The 20598-nt window shown below is 42.2% G+C and overlaps 1 protein-coding gene across 1 annotated transcript in view; it reads right to left on the bottom strand.

Annotated features, from left to right (window-relative positions):
- Window positions 1–4276: 4276 nt before the first annotated feature.
- Window positions 4277–20598, bottom strand: part of TSPAN2 (tetraspanin 2) — a 40313-nt gene continuing 23991 nt past the window's right edge. Inside the window, exons 3-8 of the mRNA XM_065927191.1 lie at window positions 17187–17284; window positions 15958–16032; window positions 14484–14582; window positions 13082–13153; window positions 9765–9848; window positions 4277–6554 (exon numbers count right to left, since the gene is read on the bottom strand). Of these exons, the coding sequence (XP_065783263.1) occupies window positions 6489–6554; window positions 9765–9848; window positions 13082–13153; window positions 14484–14582; window positions 15958–16032; window positions 17187–17284 (494 nt within the window). The 3' untranslated portion in view covers window positions 4277–6488. The remainder of the gene's footprint in view (window positions 6555–9764; window positions 9849–13081; window positions 13154–14483; window positions 14583–15957; window positions 16033–17186; window positions 17285–20598) is intronic.

Raw genomic sequence — 20598 nt, 5'->3', positions numbered from 1 at the left:
CAACCATGAAATTAAAAGACGCTTATTCTTTGGAAGGGAAGTTATGACCAGCCTAGACAGCATATTAAAAAGCAGAGACATTACTTTGCCAACAAAGGTCTGTCTAGTTAAGGCTATGGTTTTTCCAGTGGTCATGTATGGATGTGAAAGTTGGACTATAAAGAAAACTGAGCGCCAAAGAATTGATGCTTTTGAACTGTGGTGTTGGAGAAGACTCTTGAGGGTCCCTTGTACTGCAGGGAAATCCAACCAGTCCATCCTAAAGGAGATCCCTCCTGGGTGATTGTTGGAAGGACTGATGTTGAAGTTGAAACGCCAATACTTTGGCCACTTGATGAGAAGAGCTGACTCATTTGATAAGACCCTGATGCTGGGAAAGAGTGAGGGCAGGAGGAGAAGGGGACGACAGAGCATGAGATGGTTGGATGGCATCACCGACTCGATGGACATGGGTCTGGGTAGACTCTGGCAGTTGGTGATGGACCGGGAGGCCTGGCATGCTGCGGTTCATGGGGATGCAAACAGTCGGACATGACTGAGCAACTGAACTGAACTGAACTGAAGAGTGGGTTGCATCATACAAGACAGAGAGACCCAGAGGAAAAAACAGGAACTCTAGCTATGGCTCTTGATATATAGTTTTTAAATTAGAATTGGGAAATATATCAAAAACTATTCATTAATTCAACAGATGAATGTGTTCAAATAGGTATTTGGTATCTGTGGAAGTATCTTTAGTTATACACAATTATGCATGTTTGAATTATTTTAGGTTGGTGCAAAAGTAATTGCAGTTTTTGCATTGTTGACATTTGTTATTTGACATTGGAACACTTTCTTAAATAAATGTGATTATGTTAAAACATCATTTTAATGCACATTTCTCATGCTATGTTTTTTCCTGATGATTTATTCCTTGCTCCATATTTTAGGCTTGGGAAACGATGTTAGACAAAAGCAAATTCGAGTGATTTTCTTATTTGAGTTCAAATGGGTTGTAAAGCAGTGGAGACAGCTTACAATGCCAACAATACCTTTGGCCCAGGAACTGCTAATGAACATATAGTGCAGTGGTGGTTCAAGTAGTTTTGCAAAGGAGATGAGAGCCTTGAAGATGAGGAGCATAGTGGCCGGCCATCTGAAGTTGACAAAGACCAACTCTGAGCCGTTATTGAAGCTGATCCTCTTAAAACTTCACGAGAAGTTCCCTAAGAATTCACCGTCAGCCAGTCTATGGTCTTTTGGCATTTGAATCAAATTGGAAAGGTGAAAAAGTTTGATAAGTGGGTGCCTGATGAACTGACTGAAAATTTTAAAAAATTGTCATTTTGAAGTGTTGTCTTTTCTTATTCTACACAACAATAAACCATTTCTTGGTCGGATTGTGATATGTGATGAAAAGTGTATTTTATATGACAACTGCTGATGACCAGCTCAGTGGTTGGACTGAGAAGAAGCTCCAAAGCACTTACCAAAACCAAACTTGCACCAAAAAAAGGTCATGGTCCCTGTTTGGTGGTGTGCTGCAGATCTGATCCACTACAGCTTTCTGAGTCCCAGCAAAACTATTATATCTGAGAAGTATGCTTAGCAAATTGATGAGACGCACTGAAAACTACAATGCCTGCACCTGATATTGGTCAAAAGAATGGGCCCAATTCTTCTCCATGACAACGCCCAACCGCATGTCGCACAACCAACACTTCAAAAGTTGAATGAGTTGGGCTGCCTCATCAGCTATATTTACCTGACCTCTTGCCAACTGACTACTACTTCTTCAAGCATCTTGACAACCAGTAGCAGGCAGAAAATGCTTTCCAAGAATTCGTCGAATCCCGAAGCACAGATTTTTACACTACAGGAATAAACAAACTTAATTCTCATTGGCAAAATGTGTTGATGGTAATGGTTCCTATTTTGATTAATAAAGATATGTTTGGGCAAATTATAATGGTTTAAAACTCACATCTGAAATCACAATTACTTTCATACCAACCTAATAATTAACAAAACTCACAAACATAATAATTATAACAATAGGTAATATTTATCAGTGTTAGGTATGCTAGGCACTAGTTATACCTTTTAATTTAATTTAAATTTCTTCTATTTAGTATAAGTTAAACAGGACAAAAACAAAACAGCATCAAAGTTTTGGAAGTGTTACTGGCATATTAGCTAAAAACTTTGTGAAATCAGCATAGATTTTGCTTTGTAGCATTCTGGACATATTACTTCTATTCCTCATGTGTTCCATGTCCCCAGGAGACAGTCATCTGAATAGTGGGCTCCTGAAATGTATTTAGTCATCCTTGTTAAAATGAGAATATCAACAAAATGATTAATAACAACATTTTGCATTGGTGTAGTCTTTTTACCTTTCAAAGGACACCCACATGCAATACCTCACAGGTACATCTTATAGAAAAAAGAGTCATGTTGAAAGAAAATAGAAACATTCTGTCTCTCTTAAAATATGCATGTGTGTATGCTATTTTGTGTCAGTCACCTGTGATTCCCTGCGACCCTATGGATTGTAGTCCACTAGGCTCCTCTTGATTCTTCAGGCAAGAATACTGGAGTGGGTTGCCATGCCCTCCTCCAGAGGATCTTCCTGACTCAGGGATTGAGCCTCTGTCTCCTGGGGCTCCTGCATTGCAGGCAGATTCTTTACTGCTGAGTCACTAGGGAAGCCCGTCTTAAAATATACCTTGACACAAATTTGATTTTGATGAGCCCAAACTAAGATGATGTAACTAAGCAACTAACTTCAAAGGCCTGTTAGTGCTCCCTCCTAGGGGTAGGGAATATGGGGTTGCTGAAATCAAGGGCCTGGTGGTCAAAGGGCATTACAAGGGAGCAGTGTGCAATTTTATAGGTTGTATTTTGGATAATAAAGGAGCTACTCTGGGGAACAGAAATGTAATTTGGGTGAAACAGTATTAATTGAAATAGAATGATATACAATAACTTTGTGAGGGTGATTTTTTAAGTCCAGCTCCCACTTCAGTTCAGTTTAATTCAGTCACTCAGAAGTGTCCAACTCTTTGCGACCCCATGGACTGCAGCATGCCAGGTTTCCCTGTCCATCACCAACTCCCGGAGCTTTCTCAAACTCATGTTCATGAAGACGGTGATACCATCCAACCATCTCATCCTCTGTTGTCTCCTTCTTCTCCTGCCTTCAGTCTTTCCCAGCATCAGGGTCTTTTCAAATGAGTCAGCTTTTTGCATCAGGTGGCCAAAGTATTGGAGTTTCAGCCTCAGCATCAGTCCTTCCAATGAACACCCAGGACTGATCTCCTTTAGGATGGACTGGTTGGATCTCCTTGCAGTTCAAGGAACTCTTAAGAATCTTCTCTAACACCACAGTTCAAAAGCATCAATACTTCAGTGCTCAGCTTTCTTTGTAGTCCAACTCTCACATCCATACATGACTACCGGAAAAACCATAGTTTTGACTAGATGGAAATTTGTTGGCAAAGTTTTTTAGTATGCTCTCTAGGCTGGTCATAGCTTTTCTTCCAAGGAGCAAACGTCCTAATTGCATGACTATAGCCACTATCTGCAGTGATTTTGGAGCCCAAGAAAATAGACAGCCACTGTTTCCACTGTCTCCCCATCTATTTGCCATGAAGTGATGGGACAGGATGCCATGATCTTAGTTTTTTTGAATGTTGAGTTTTAAGCCAACTGTTTTACTCTCCTCTTTCACTTTCATCAAGAGTCTCTTTAATTCTTCTTCACTTTCTGCCATAAGGGCAGTGTCATCTGCATATCTGAAGTTATTGATATTTCTCCCAGCAATCTTGATTCCAGCATGTGCTTCATCCAGCCTGGCATTTTGCATGATGTACGCTGCATATAAGTTAAATAAGCAGGGTGACAATATACATCCTTGACGTACTTCTTTCCCAATTTGGAAACAGCCTGTTGTTCCATGTCCAGTTCTAATTGTTGCTCCTTGACCTGCATACAGATCTCTCAGGAGGCAGGTAAGGTGGTCTGGTGTTCCCATCTCTTTAAGAATTTTCCAGTTTGTTGTGATCCATAGTTCCCACTAATAATGCTATGGAAAGGTTACTACTCTTTCCTTTTTTCATCAATTGCTTAGGTTGATTGATATTAATAGTTAGATGTTTAGATAAGTTGTATGAAGGTGTGGATAAATATATAATGGAATTTTAAGATAAATCAAACAAGCAATTGCAATACATAGAAAATTTAATTTGAAATAACTTAAAATATTTCATCAAGATACTTTGATTCAGTGTCTGGGTACCATACATTTAACAAAATGTTTGGGTCTGATCTCATATTAGTTCAGGTAAACAAATATAACCAAAAACTTATATATGTGCATATATATTTGTACATATATATGTATACATGTGTTTATACATATACATGTATATATATATTCAGGTTATACATATATATTCTATATATAGAGAGAGAGTCAAGATATATACGTATATAAGTCTACTCTCACCCAGAGGTTAAATTCTCTACTTTTACTCACGGCACATATTTTAGAAAAATTACTCCCAAAAGGTGCACTTTAATCATATATGGAACGAATCTCTACTCTTCCACTTTTAACTAAACTTCTTTAAGGTTAATTCAGATATAGAATGAAACTCACTTTTGTTGAATCCCAGAGGAATCTGAGCTGAAAGAAACCTAAGTATACCCTGAGGCTTGTTTCCTGTCTTTAGGCAGACAAACGAAGTAAAGCCACCAAAAGAGATGGACTGCTTGTTCTTTACTTTCAGAGCTCTATTTCTCAACTCCCAGCATAGAAACATCTGTTTCATGAAGTGATTTTCTTAAAATAACCTTTTTGTTACCTATGGACACAGCAAAGTAACCATGCACCATTAAACTTTTAGCTTGCCTCCAACTGGACTTTTTTTCTAGAAATCTTCCTCCATGATTATTAGCAGTAGCAAGTATGGCAGGAGAAATGCAGTTCTCTAAGGGAATGAGATTATTTCAAATGGATAGGCCTTTTCAGCAAAATGTTTTGTGAAAGTTTCTTGAAGTGTACACTTTCCTTTAGTGCAGACCCAAAGACTTGTGTTCTCACACAAGTATAAACTTATTTGGGGGTTTCAAAAGTCCCCCATACTTTCATTTCTGTGTGGCCTTTTAAAATGTAAATTAAAAAAAAAATCTATGATTTACTAGATGCAGCAAGTTGTTAAAAATGGACATACATGTCAATTTAAATTATAAATTTGGGATTACAATGAAGCATCAAGACCATAAAGAACACAAACATTTTATTTTTATAAAGAGACTTGCACAGAAGGAACATGTTTCTGTTGTGTGTGTGTTTTTATTTCCTTAGCTTGTCTCTGTTGTGTGCACAAAACTAGGAGAGGACGTTTTCCTTTATTTTGGTTTAGCTAAGGATGCTCTGATATAATATATTTTAAGAGGTGAAAACTTGTAGTTCTTAATCTATAAAGAAGAATTCTCTAGGTGAATAAATAAGAAAAATACAAAAAATTAGGAAAATATGTAAACTCAAGTTATGAGGTATTTCAAAGATACAGTGCTAGTAAAAATTTTCTTTCCCACAATTTGCAACTGCCAGATCTCTTGCTTTAGTCTTTCTATGATTCTATCTGAAGAAACAGAAAAATTTGAGATCAAAGCCCTTTTGTGGATGTGAGGGTGGCAGTGGTTCAGAGAAGAGTCAGAAACGGAAAGTAATAAAGCAATATTTAACTCTTTATATAAGAACAAAAATATTTCCTTAAAATGTTGTTAAAAGATTTTCCTTTTAGTCCTGAAAACACTGTTTTATAGAGCATGTGATTGTCTGTGTGACACTCTTTCCAGAGTGAGGTTTTTGTTTTTTTTTTGTAAATACTAGGAAAGTATGACTTATTCAAATTAGACTTTTCCATGCTATATTTAGTTTTACAGGTGTATTTAATTCTAAATTCTGGAGAGATTACATATATTAAAAAAAAATCCCAGGAAACCCTTACACCTAACCCAAACACAGTTGCTTTTACCATTGCACTATGATCTCTCAATTTCTGTGGCTTATTGCTTCCATAAGTTAGAAATCCCTGAATTCTCTGTATCTTACTTCCTATGGCTAGAGTCTGAGAAACTGACCTACTATCATTTTTCTTCTAAATAACCAAGTTTCTTTTTTCAAAACTTTTTGATCTTTTTCTTAGAGTTAAACATGCTCACACACCAAGATTCAGGAATTCCCAGCAACCAGATTTCATTATGCATATACCAGAAACACGCAGATCACACATGAACATGCTCTCAGTCAGCATACATAGGCATTCATTAAAGGTGAAAACCAGTCTTGAGCCAAACACACATACATGTGCAAATGTACAAGTAACAGCAAATTATTTTAGATCCTAATGTCCTTTGAATATTAAAAACGAGCCAGGAGACAGCCCCTGTGACATTTGTATACTCTAGATTACACTTTTCATGTAGAAGTAGCTTCATATCACATCTCGTGAATTTCGTATCGCACAGCAAAGGACCATGCTGAATACCATACCAAAGATCTGAAACAGAAGAAATCACTTGTTAATGACTTTCAAATGATGAAAATTGATTTTTAAAAAAGGCCAGCAAACTGTCTGTATGTTTAACTCAAGTTAACAAGTAATTATAACCAATAATTACTGGTTATAAGTGGCGCTTTTATGTGTGATACATAATTATGGCTACTGGTTAAAGACTTCCATTAACTGCTTAAAATACATTCCTATTTTATTTTTGTTTTAAAAATAACAAGACGCTGCTCTAAGAAAAGGCATCTATTTCTAGCTTATAGGACTGTTCTTAATAATTATAAGACTTAATACACTACTGGTTTTGGAATTTTACATTTCAGGTTAACCCCAGATTTCATTTTTATTTTTACTTTGGAAAATGTGTTTGTAACCATTTGTTGTTTAAATACACCTGTGGTCTAAATAGTTTTCTATTGCTGGCAAAGCTTTGAATTTTTGCAACACTGACCACATATTAAAAAATGGAGCATCTGGGGACTTTCCTGGTAATCCAGTGGTTAATACTCCAGGCTTCCACTGCAGGGGGCGTGGGTTCATTCCCTGATCTGAGAACTATGATTAAGATTCTGCATACCATGTAGCATGGCCAAAAAAAAAAAAAAAAAAAAGCCACTGATTCATTCAAAAAGTGGACCATCTCTTCATTTCCAGTTGATTTTTAAGTGCAAATGATTCTTAATAAAGCATGATTATTTAACTCAATTTCACCAAAGCATAAACTGAGGTGTTTGAACTATGGCATTACTGACATCTTCTATGTCTTGGATAATTCTTTGAGAAGCTAAATATCTTGCAATATCAATAGCTACTTAAATGGTTTGAACAGAAGGATGCCAAAAAATCATTTTTGTCCTCAATAACTTCTACAATTTTGTAGAGTCTGTGAAATGCTATGTGTAGGTGTGATATTTATAAACTGCTACCAATGTTTGTTCAAAGAAATTAGTATCATAATTCTGGCTCTCTCTTCAATCTCACCCTACATCAGACTAAGATCTATAAATGCTGGATTTAAAAAGGCACGTGTTATCAGTTTTTGGAAGGGAAAAGATAGACTTAAGGGAATAACCGGGTTCGGCACTCCAAGCTTCTGACTGACAGAATTCAGAACCAGGGTGTGGCAGGGGAGACACCTAATGGCCATCTTGTTAACTGATTACACAAAAAAACTTACCTTATGAAGAAAAGAATAAAAGAAGGAACTTTGGGGGTGCTGAGTCAAGATGGCCAACAGAGGGCATTCCCCCTTTTCCATGGCTGTAAGGCTGGATGCAACCCCTACTTAAGCCACACTGTACCCTCAGAGAGAAGCTTCTTCAGTCTCCCCTGGCACTGTTGCGAGTCAGGGGCGACCACTTTTAGAATGGGCACTTGAGACTGTAAAACTGTTGGCAGGGTCTATTTGATACTTCTGTTAATGCAGATCTTTTTCAAATCTTCTGTCTCAGAACTGTCCTTGGGAAGCCACAGACTGGTCATCAGGCTAGCCCCAGGGTGGGTGGGGAGGGGCCTGAGAGAGGTCCCCAGATAGGGATGTCCTCAGCATAGTATTTTCACCCATTGCCCCAGCTCTCTGTGCTCTAAATACAAGAAAGGAGCAAAGATGACTGTGTGTCCTCTGAGAACAGCCAATTCATTAATTTCCTCACAATTCCATTGCCCTTGCCTTAGCTTAGACCATGAATTAACCTACATAGGAGGACTAGAGACTATCTTGTCCAGATTATCTAGGACTAGAGACAAGATAGCAGACTATCTTGTCTGCTCAGTTGTTCAATCATGCCTGATTCTTTGTGACCCTATGGCCACCAGGCTCCTCTGTCCATGGGATTTTTCAGGCAAGACTACTGGAGTGGGTTGCCATTTCCTTCTCCAAGGGACCTTCCTGACCCACAGATTGAACCCACATCTCCTGTGTCTCCTGCATTGGCAGGCAGATTCTTTACCACTGAGCCACCTGGGAAGCCTAAGTCTATCTTGAAGTGAAAGTGAAAGTAGCTCAGCCATGTCCAACTCCTTGCGACCCCATGGACTATACAGTCCATGGTAGTTCTCCAGGCCAGAATACTGGAGTGGTAGCCTTTCCTTTCTCCAGGGGATCTTTCCAACCCAGGAATCGAACCAGGGTCTCCCACATTGCAGGTGGATTCTTTACCAGCTGAGCTCCCAGGGAAGCCCCAAGTCTACCCTAGCATTAGAACTCAACCCCTGGACAGTGGAAATCACCTGTTTAGGGGCTTACCTAAATCTTGCTTCCCTCCAACTTTATCTCCACATTGAACTACATGTCCTTCCAAACCTGGGTGGCTCCCCTCTACTTTAAAGGATAAGGCCCAACCTATCAAAAAATAACACAAAGAACTCAATTATGTGGACCCTCCTAAACCATTCCAGTGTCATCTCTTGCTACACCTACCATAGCTTTCTGACCCTATAGACTCTTGTACATTCTTCTTTTGGGCTTTAGAGGTACTGAGTTACTTGCCAGTGCATGGGTGCACTATGCTTCAATTTAGACTTTTATGTATGTTTTGCCTGGGTCCTGGGTTTGGGAATACTCATTACATGTAGATCTAGCATTTATTGACTGCTGCATACCAGACACTTTATATGAATTAATTTCTAATTATTCTTTATATCTATTATCCCACTTAATCTTCACAACAATTTTATGAGGTTGATATATTAAGATCCCCATTCTGCCGATGAAGGAATTAGGACATAGAGAAATTAAGAAAACTTCCAGTGACCCCCATGGCTTGTAAGTAGTGGAGCTAGCAGTTGAATCCAGGGAGTGGGATGCCAGAGGTCACACTGTTAATCACTACATGGTGCTGCCTCTGAAGATCATAGGTGAGAGAGTTTAACCTATGTTATATTCAATTTCTAACAAAGGAAGAGACTCGGAATTAAAAATCACGTCTAGTTTAAGCTTGATGGCCTTAAAATGGGAAGCTATTGCAATGATAAACTCAAAGTCATAATTTGTTTAAAATGGAAATTTGTATCATATTTTTAGAGAATTAAGTATTGATGGATCTAATTAGCTTTGTTCTTAGATATCCCGTCAAAAAGACTTTGTCTTTTATGAGAAATCTCTCCAAAGACACTGCCACATCACACTTGAAGAGAAGTAAGATGCAAAGGTTCAAAGGCTTTTTAGGGGGTCAGAGAAGGTACATTCTAGAACTTTCTCACCGTGAGACCTGCGATTCCAATACCGACAATTCCGATGAGCTGGAGCTTAACACTGATTATGCTCTCAATTTCATCAATGCAATTCTGTTTTGGAAAAGAAAAGGTCAGGAATAACAACTGATGGTATGTGTGAATCATCCAGTTCCAATCCATTCCTGTCAGAGTTGACCTATGTCAGCTTCTGGTCATATTTAAACCATTCCTCCTAGGTACTTACAATCTCCTTTAGGGTCTGATAAATCAAAAATGTAGTTGGGAGAAAAAGGATAATACTCTCCTTTTGGTGGAATTTTCCTATTTAGGCCAATGGCTGCTTCAAAGCCCTGAAACCTGGCTGGAGGAAGCTATTCTGGAACATGAGGCGTTTAAAAATTTGCAGCCTTTCCTTTCTTTCAGCAAATAAAAAATAAGTAAAATACACCCAGAATAATAGCCCCTTGTTTTGGGTTGCCATTTATAGTTTAAATGATTTTGCATACTTTAAAAATACTCGGTCCAATTCACAATGCAAGGTAGGCATCACCTAGTGGTAGGTATGTAAGTAAGAAGCTATAAAGTCTGTACAGGTTCAAATTTAACAAAGGGAAGCCAAGTGCTGGGGGCTGGAGGAATGTTTTCTTCCAGGGTGGCTGAGATGGATGGCCTTATTCTTCCATCTGCTTCCCACAGAGACTGTGCGGGGCAGGCCTAAAGAAACTTCATGGATGGGGGAATATTGGACACAGGGGCAGAACAGCTCACTCGTGTAATAACTGAAATTACTTTCTCCAACTTCTGTTTGGTCCTCTTAAATACAGAGGTATTCTTGCAACCCAAATTTGTCCTTAGGCTGCCCAGGTCCTTTTACTTGTCAATGATCAGCTCTCTCTGATACTTGCATAAGCTATATGAAACTCTTACCACTCTCCTCACATCTCCTATCATACTTCATTCATTCATGGTTAATTCATTCAACAAACATTTCTCAGCATCTGCCTTACATGCCATGCCACTGGAATGGCATGATGGATTTGGAGAAAATAAGACATGGTTTCTTTCACTCTCAGGGAGCTAATAGTTTAGAGAAGGCCATGGACTCACAGAAATAACTACATTGCATTCTGGTAAAAGTTTGAGAACTACTGCTCTAAATAATGACTCCTTTACTTACTGGAGTCAAGCCATAGAAATTCTTCCAATCTTCCTCACCTGCACCTACAAACTTATACACCCCATTCATCCAGTGCCAGGTACTACTCTCTGCAGGGAGCATGCAAGGTGAGCAAGGCACACTGCTTCTTGTCACTGCCCCTGTCTGTGGAAACTTAACCCCTTTACTGACTCTGGATCTTATTCTCTCATCACTTCTGGAAGCTTGTACTGCCACTTATCTCCCTTCCTTCCTACACATTCAGCCTCTCCTTCTCCACCGACACTGTCACTCATCATGTAACACCATGCACATGATCTGCAGTCTAAAACAGAAATCCCCTCTAATAGTGTCCTCCAGCTCTGCCCGTGTCCCCTCCTTTCTTTCACAGAAAGTTTCTTTCTATGAAAAAGAAACTAAGAGGTAAGGTGAGGAGATAGGATACTATGAGGACCATGATACAGATGCTTCTAGAAACATTCTCATACTTCCGTCCTTATTTCCCACATTGTTCCTGCGCTTTCCCAACTGCTTCACCAAAACTGCATGGCAAATGTCATTAAGGATCTTCTAAGCATCAAATCCAACACATTATCTCCAGCCTTTACCTCTTTGTCCTCTCCTCAGCATTTGACTTTAGGACAAGCCACCACCTCCCACTCTACAGGAGCATTGTCTTTGAACTTTCCTCCATTCTGACTCCTCCTACACAGTCTCATTCTGGCTACTTGTCCTCATGAGTGTGCACGCTCAGTCACGAGTCGTGTTCAACTCTTTGTGATTCCATGGACTGTATAGCCCACCAGGCTGCTCTATCCATGGAATTTTCCAGGCAAGAATACTGGAGTGGGTTCCATTTCTTTCTCCAGGGGATCTTCCTGACCCTAGGATCAAACCCACATCTCCCATGTCTCCTGCATTTCAGGCAGATTCTTTACCACTGAGCCACCAGGGAAGCCCACTTTGTCCTCACTTTACCCCTTAAATGATAGTACTTTAGCCCACCTCCTTCCTTATTCTACATGCTCCCCTGGGCATTTCCATCCACTCCTAGGCTTTAGCTACCACCAGCTTGCTGGATTCTGACACCTGTGTCTTCATCTCAGATTACCTGTAAACTTCACAGGTACCTAGTGTGCAAACTTAACTGAAACTGAAGCTGTCAACTGCTCCTTACCCTCTGTTCACCTCTCTTAGTGAGTGAGCCTCTGTCTACCCAGCAGGAGTCCAAAGTCTTAGCTTCTTCCCTTTTACTCCCTACACACATCTAGTCAGTCACCTAGGGCTGTGGATTCTACCCCTGGACATCTCTGAGTCTGTCGCTTCCTCTCCCTCCCCACTGTCTGTAACTTGCTCTAAGCCTTCATCCTCTCTTACCAGGGTGAAAACAAGTGTCACCTCATGTCCTCCCTCCATGGCTCTCCAGCCTCCTGTTCTACCAGTCACACCCCCAGTCGCCTGAGTGCTCTTTCTACAATGTGAAACCGATTATGTTCATCCTCTACTAAAAGCAACGGCTTCCCTCAAGTTCCAGGTATGAAATTACGCCTTTGCCAGCCTTTCCAAAAGTGTCCCTTGCCATTCCCTCCGGGCTCCCTACTCTCTTGCAGTCCTGGAATTTCACACTGTCATGTTTTCTGTTCCTGCTACTTTCAGGACCTGGAATGACCTCCCCTTGTTCAAACTTGGCTCAAGAATCCCATTCATGGTCAAGCTTTCCTGACTCCACTGTGTCTCCACTGTATGCTGGGCAGATACTGTACTCTGCACTGGACCAGCTCCCTTGGCTAGTCTGTGAGGCCACTGAGGCAGGGACCATCTTTTTTCCATCTTAGAGTTTTCAGAACCTGGCATAGTGCCTGTCATGTAGCATTTAATAAAGGAAGCATTTATCAGTGCCATGACACCCATGGAAGGGTATAGGGCATCATTCTTAGACTGCACACCCCTGGCCTTGGTGAACTTAACTAATGCCACTCTATTTGCCTTATCACCGGCAAGTCAGCACACCATTATCCCCCAGGGTACCAGGAGATTGGGACTCAGTATTGCTTCACTTGTTCTATATAGAATAAAACTGAGGCTAGAAGCCACTGTGAAAGGGCCTCCTAGAATCACACCCTCCATCCTGAGGGCAAGAACCATCTTAACATCACAGGCAGGATAGGAATCTGGTAGAAAAGCTTACCTTGTGTCCTACGAGCTCCTTTGGGCAGGTGGGTTGGACCTGTTCAGAGCTTTCCTTTCCACAGCACTGAAACTAGAAAGTCAGAAAAGAGCTTTTAGGGAAGGTAATGGGAGGGCACAGAGGAAGAAGTAGCAGTTACAAGTCTGGGTCTCTCTGTAAAGGACTGGGATTGCTGAGGCCACAAAACATCTTTGTTGCCTGACATTGCAACCCAACAGCCATTCTGGGGAGAGTGTGGTCATATGGTCATGCTGGCAAAGCAGAAAAATGACTTCACCAAAGTGTCCACCTTTTATGACAAGAGGTGACTGGAGGCAATCCAAACAAGGTAAGAAGCTGACAGTGCCTGTGTAAACTGCTGTTTTTAGACAGGAGTTGGGTCTTTAGATTTTTCCTTTTGGGTTTGCTGAGTAGCTAATGTTTTATGAGCTTCAGGAAAGGCTCGTTAATTGCAGAGAGCCTGGAATAGAGAGGAGAAGTGACCACAGAGAACCCCAGGGACTGAACAACTGGCCAGCCAACAGGTGTCCTGCCTTAGGGCTGCCCTTCAAAGACAAAGGAACCTGTGTGTTGTTTGACGTCCTTGGGGAGGCTGTGGCTGAACAGGATAAATGGTTGGCAACTTCCAGGACAGACCTGTGACAGACAAGAACTGGGCTACCTGAAAACACCTGGCCAGGAGTTCATTGCTGCTTCTCCGTATCACTGTGGTTGAGAAATCAGGACACCACTGGCCCATCTCCCCCGGAAGTCTCTCTTGATTAACCGCTGGTAGCTGAAGAGTACTGCCCTGACAGCACGTTCCCACAGGACGTCCTGGGAGAAGCTGCACATGCCTCTCTCACGTACCCCTTTGGCTCACAACTAGGGGCTGAGTGAGGATCAGGGAGGCAAGGAGCTTGCTCCAGGTCATGAAGCTGTTCTGCGGCAGAGTAGCAGCTAGAGATAAGCTTTTCTGACGTGAAGGTCATGGTTGTTCTTGTTACACTGCAGGGCCACTCTTCACAGAAGCTGGTATTTACTTGGGCAGCTTTGTCTCTGTGGGTGCATGTCCAGACTTCCTCTTGTCAACTCTGTGTTAGACCTTTTTCTCTTCTAGATTCTACATATAACGCAAGCGGTGACTCCCAGGAAGGCAGAAATACAATGCTGCTGCCTGGCTTCACTCAATTTATTCTTAGTTTTAATTTAAGTGATTAGAGAGAACCTAGCTTGTGCATAGTATTTGTTGCTGTTCAGTCGCTCAGTCATGTCCAGTTGTTTGTGACCCCATGGACTGCAGCATGCCAGGCTTCCCTGTCTTTCACTATCTCTCTGAGTTTGCTCAAACTCATATCCATTGAGTCGGTGACTCAACAATCTTTAGAAGATGAAATCTGAAGGAAGAAGTAAAGTCACTTACCGTTGAGTGGAAGGTGATGAGAGTCCCATTTCCCTTTTCCTTGTCTCTAAGGTAATCATTATAAGCTTCTTCATACATGGTCTGAACATGTCGTATTGCCTGAAAAAAATATCATGAAAACAAAGGGACATGAGTGGGAAGTTTCAAATGCTCTCCTTTCATCAAGAAAAGAGCCATCTTCCCCATCCTTCAAGAATATGGCCTTTCCATGTGTTTATTTGGACTTGAGGGTAATTCTGCATATATGGACCAGACTGCAGGTTCTGGAATTTCTAAGATGCTTCTGATGGAAGGATAGCCTAACCAAAAATAATTTTCACAGAATGGAAAGATTTCTTAGAGTGGACGTTCTTAGCCCTGAATGGACAGCAGCAAAAACTGAACCCCAGGTTCCTGGACCCCACCCAGGTGATTCTGATGCATAGCCAGGGTAGAAACCTATGCATTCTTGGGATTCCCTTGGAACAAGTGCTCAAATCTTTTCACGACATGGTTTAAAAGGTGTTCATGACCAAGGAAAACTGTTTCAGCATTTAAATACCATAGGAAATGCAGAGAATGCTTTTTCTAGTGTAACAGCATGTGACCCCCAAATCCATAGGCTCTCAAGAAGTTGTAAGATCCAATTCCTCTAACCTACATATTTGAGGTTAGAGGAATTTGAGTAAACTCCAGAAGGAGGTGAAGGACAGAGGAGCCTGGTGTGCTACAGTCCATGGGGTCCCAAAGAGTCGGACATGACTTAGCAACTGAACAACAACTTCAGAAAAATTGCAGAGGAGGTGATATTCACTCATTCCACATATTTACCATTTAAAAAATCTAAAATAAATTCATAAACAGAATTGATAGCATGTGAATTTACATGAAATACAGCAAAACTTAAGATTCCATTCTTCCTCCTCTTCCATTTCACTCCTCTTTGCATGTTCAAGCCTAAAAAGTTCCCTTTGTCTGTGGGTTCTTCTGATAACTTATCCTGCACACTTACAGGTTGAGCACAAATCTAAACTGGCTTCATAGGCACCCAGAAGGCAGACTGTAGTCTTTGAGGTTGACCTGGCCTCTGCCCAGGCCAAACCCTAAGAACGAAGGACAGGCAAACAGGGATGCGAATGTGTGTTCTTCCCCATCCCCACTTCTCACACCTGTAATCTAGCTCCTCCCACATTCCAAATGGGATCACCTTAAATTAGAGATCCTTTTGTTACAAAAACCCATAGATTCCTTTGTGTATCTAATGAAAGCAATTAACTACCTCCCCAGGAATATATGTGCACTTGCATGTATGCACACACACACACACGCTTAAGCCTGCATCACGTTTCCAGGTTAAAAATTCTGCATAAAAGATAATTGTGGGGGTTATTTGGCTTTGGAACGTCACTGTGGTTGTCAATATTCTCATGTCCTTTGCCATAAAGAGAACACTTTAACCATCATTAAAGAACATTTATAAGTAACATTTACTTACTACATCCTTGCCTATGAAAGCAAATACTCCAGTGGTTATTTCAGCAGCAAATATCACCAATAGGCAGGTAAAAAACTGTAAAGGAGAGAAAATACTAACTTCATTAATTCAATAACCTTTTCAATTTATTTAACCTCTTTAATTCTAATTCCATTTGAAAAACAAGGTTATTGGTTTGAACAGAAATATTACAGAAGGAAGCATCTGATCCCTTAGTCCACTTGCCGTTTGTTCACTCAGTAATTCATTCAGCAATCATTTATTGAGCATTTGCTCTGGGCCAAGAACTGCCCTGGGCACTGGGTATATAGTGGTGAATAAGATAAGATCTCAGTGTCTCTGCTCTTCTGGACGTAATATTAATAATAGAAAGAGGAGGAAATGATGAATGAGTAAGCAATAGAAGAGTAAGATAATTTCAGAGTGATAAAGAAATTCCACCAGTGCCTGGCACCCAGATGTTCAGTGACTGCTTGATGAACAAAAGAGGTTCTATAAAGATATAAAATAAGAGCAGGAGATAGAGAGTGACTGGAAGTGTTGGATTTGGGGAGGAGGTGACCTGAGACTGGATGCTCTAGATGGATTCTCTGAGGAGGAGGGGGTGGAGGTGAAGGGTGTTCTTCCGGACAGATTTCTGCTCTGATCTCGTGGGTCTGCTCTGATTAAACTAAGTTCAGTGATAAACAAGACACAAGATGCTCCACAACAGGGGAAAAAGAGAGTGGAGAACCGAGGAAGTGAGTTAGAAACCTTACATGGCAGGAGATCAGGAGAAGTGGCCACAGTTCAAACATCAAAGATTGCAGAGAGCAAGGAGAGGCTGTTTAAACCTGCTGTTTCTGATGCCTCGTGGAGAAATACAAAAATTTCCTTCCTGTGCCTCTTTTTCCTCCGGTCACACTGGCATTGGATGGATGGCAGTTAACTGCAGTTTTTCCTTTTTTTTTTTTTTAAACAGAGGCTGCTTGTTAAAACAAACCACAAGAGGGATGTTTGCTTAAATTATTGATCTCAAACAGCAGTACTTTTCTTGTAGATAACAGTGCTTCCCTGACTACAGGAATCTTGTAGCTGCCTCAGTCACTGTGAGGTATCATCAGGCACTTTTCCTCCCCAAACATCTTCACACTAATGAACTAATTTTTTTTTCAAGCTTTCCATAGACATAGGGACAAAGATAATGCCCAGCTCCAGGCCAAGTCCCTCCCCATCTCTCCCCCACTTACAGATCCGAGAACACACTGTGACTCCCTCGTGGCCCCACAGCACCCGAAGAAGCCCACGGCCATCATCAGGGCCCCTGCTCCAACCAGCACATAGAGCCCTGTGGGGAGAGGACAGAGAAGATGCTGACCAGTCACGATCGGCTCTCTCCCCAGCACCAACGCTGCCAGCCTGGCCTCCGCCGCCACCACCCCAGACATCCCGCCTGGCAGAGCCTTCAGTTGTTAATAGGATAAAGGTTAATCCTTGGGGAATGCTTCCTGCTGAGCGCTTTGAACACCCGCACAAGGATCCTGAGAGGAAGGGGCTACTATAATTGCAGTGAACAAAGAAAGCTTGTTTACAGAGGTGAAGCAAGCCGCTCAGGGTCACACAACGAGCATCTATTCCACAACTCGTGCTCTTAGTCACCTCCAAGTGCCTCCTATCTGCCTGGCACTGTACCTTCCAGCCTCCACTACCCCTGTGAAGTGAGTGTTAGTGCCATTCACACAAACTGGTAAGACTGATTCCAAGGGTGGTGAGGAGCCAGTGCCAGAGCTGGGATAAGAACCCACGTCTTCCTAGGAGCCTGTGGTCTCTCGTGGCACTCTGGAATAAGTAGCTGTCCCCACCTTATGAGAGGCCCTGAGGACAAAGTGTCTGGGAGGGGAGAGGGCTGTTGATCTGCCCGGGCAGAGACAGGGAAGCAGGGAGGACGTGGGACAGAAGAGCGAGGCTTTTAATTAAGGAGAGGGGTGGAAGACACAGTGATGAGGCAGTAAGGCTCTGGGTGAATGATAAACTTTACAGGGCAATACCACATACACAGGACACATGTGAGGTCATACATGTTACAAGAAAAAAGCTGGTGAGGGGAGGTGATAAGGTAATATGCACCAACAGTGTTATTGTTAATAGACTACTAGCTACATTTGCTTTAAGGGCTTCTTTTCTCCAGGATCTGTTCTAAGCACTTGGCACAAATTTATTCATTTAATCTTCATGAAGCAGGTACCATTATTATCTTCATTTTTTTTTTTTTTTTTTTTTTTTTTAGGCAGAGGAGCTGGATCCTGAAGGTCAAGTGATTTGCCCAAGATCATAGAGCTGGGATAAAAATACCGATCTGCCTCTAAAGCCAGCTCATGGCCATCAGCCCATCCTGCCTCCCCAGCAATAACAGCGGCCTCAATTTGAGTGATAATTTTGCTCAGTTCTAAAGTCAAGCCACAGGAACGGCTGTTCTCACAGAGAAAGAAAAGGGCAGAAATGTTCTCATTGTGAGAGAAAGAAGGACAAGCCAGGTTCTGACTTCCTTTTCTGATCCTGAGATAAGTTAGAACACAATATGGGGTCTGGAACTTGGCTTGCTTAGAATAATGCCCATTGCCTCAACTTTATTTTCTGCATTTTATTCATGTGAGTCACCTGGAAACCACTCCCATCCACGAGGGGGTGGGGAGTTGGCACGCCACCCTTGCGGGGAAACCCTGAGGCTGGCCTGCAGGGTGCCTCTGGGTGGGAAGCCCCCTCTGGGTGCTGCCGGTGGTTTGTGGGCAGACCTTGCTCTTCCCTGACAGACGGAGCAGCAGGCCTGCCACTTCCTGCACCACCCAGGCTGTTCTCAGGTCCCTTTTCAGAGTCGGGGAAGCCCTGTTCTTCCAAGGTCCCGAGACAGGTATTTATGTATTTCCTGCTAGGCAGGCTCAGCCACTTCCTCCCTTTTCCTTTTCCCTAAAAAAATAATTTCATGGAGAATGGATGTGGTAATGAGAGAAATGAAAACATATTAAAAATAATACTACTGTTGGCCCCCCTGCCTAAATACCTTATTGTTCTTAAGAATTTCTTCACTTCTCAAAGCTCTTTTATTTCCATCTCCTCAAAGAAGTAAGTAAGGCAAGTATTTTACATATTTCTATTTCTATAATGGGGGTCAGGGCAGCAAAGGGCTTCAGGCAGGACATACAGGCCTGGAGCCCTGATTCCACCCCATTGAAACAGTTCCCTCACAGAACATCTCCTGGTTGGGCCACCTTATTGGATGGATTCCTGCTTACAATGTCTGTTGCCTCTTCACCACTACATGATACTGTCTACAGATCCTGCCTGGAGTCAGCCTAGAGACTGGATGCCCTGGGATCCTTATCCATCCTACACTCCAGTCACATAGGAATTCATCATGATGAAACTCAGCCTGTGGGTTCCCATATATGTCTTTCTCATCTATAGATGTTAAACCCTCAAACAAACATTATTCACTCTACCTAGAATATGCCAAGAGCAAAATAGAATTCCCAGTCAGTGTTTGTTGGATACAAGGATAAAGAGAGAGCAAATCAGATTGGAAGTTCTGGATGGACTGTCAACCATCACCCATCTTTGCTTAGAGATACATGCTGGGACTACATTCCAACAAGCATCCAAGGAGCCACCACACGGCTGGGCTCTCCCGAGTCAGGCAGATGAAGACTGGCTGCAGGCCCTGCAGAAAGGCTCCTGAGAGTGTGCAGCCTAGGAGGGAGGGGTGATCCTGAGGAGGCTCGGGTACAGTGGATAGAGGCACCTGAGTCTGAGGCGGACAGAGCCGCTCCCCACTGTGAACAAGCTCACTCAGCCCCTTGCCCTTCTGAAGTAAGAGCTCCCTCAGAAAATGTGCTTATTTTTACAATATTCCATTCTTCCAGTGGTAAAGAATCTGCCTGCCGATGCAGGAGATGTGGGAGACATGGGTTCAAGCCCTAGGTCAGGAAGGTTCCCCTGGAGTAGGAAATGGCAACCCACTCTAGTATTCTTGCCTGGAGAATCCCACTGACAGAGGAATCTGATGGGCTACAGTCCATGGGGTCTCAAAGAGTCGGACATGACTGAGCACATACATATTCCATACTCCATTCTTAGGCTATCAGAATCACAGAACTCAAAGCAAACACCGGAAACTAACCCAGCAGCTCCAGTTCCCGAGGCCTCTCCCTGGCAAACCTCTCCCCAGCACACCTCCTGTGCATGTGTGGCCACATGACTCAGCCCCATGCCAAACTGGTTGGGGTTGATGTGAAAATCAGAAGAAATTCTACTCATGGCAAAGGTCTTGGGCCTGCTGAATTCAGTTTCAAATCTGGCTGTAATACTCTGCACACCACGGGGCCACTTCTAGCTTCCAAGGATACCTTATCCTTTTTCTGATCTGGCCCTCAAAACACAGTTATTGAATGGACAGATTGATTGGCAGCCACACGTTAATTCCAAGATGCTTTCTGTAGGTCAGGAAGATCTGCTGGAATAGGGATCGGCTACCCACTCCAGTATTCTTGGGCTTCCCTTGTGGCTCAGCTGGTAAAGAATCCACCTGTAATGCAGGGAGACCTGGCTTCAGTCTCTGGGATGGGAAGATGCCCTGGAGAAGGGAAAGGCTACTCACTCCAGTATTCT

This window comes from Muntiacus reevesi, chromosome 1 (genome assembly GCF_963930625.1).
Source record: "Muntiacus reevesi chromosome 1, mMunRee1.1, whole genome shotgun sequence".
In the NCBI taxonomy this organism is placed as follows: Eukaryota; Metazoa; Chordata; class Mammalia; order Artiodactyla; family Cervidae; genus Muntiacus; species Muntiacus reevesi.
The sequence above is the reverse complement of the archived record's forward strand: the minus strand, read 5'-3'. Positions and strand labels throughout refer to the sequence as shown.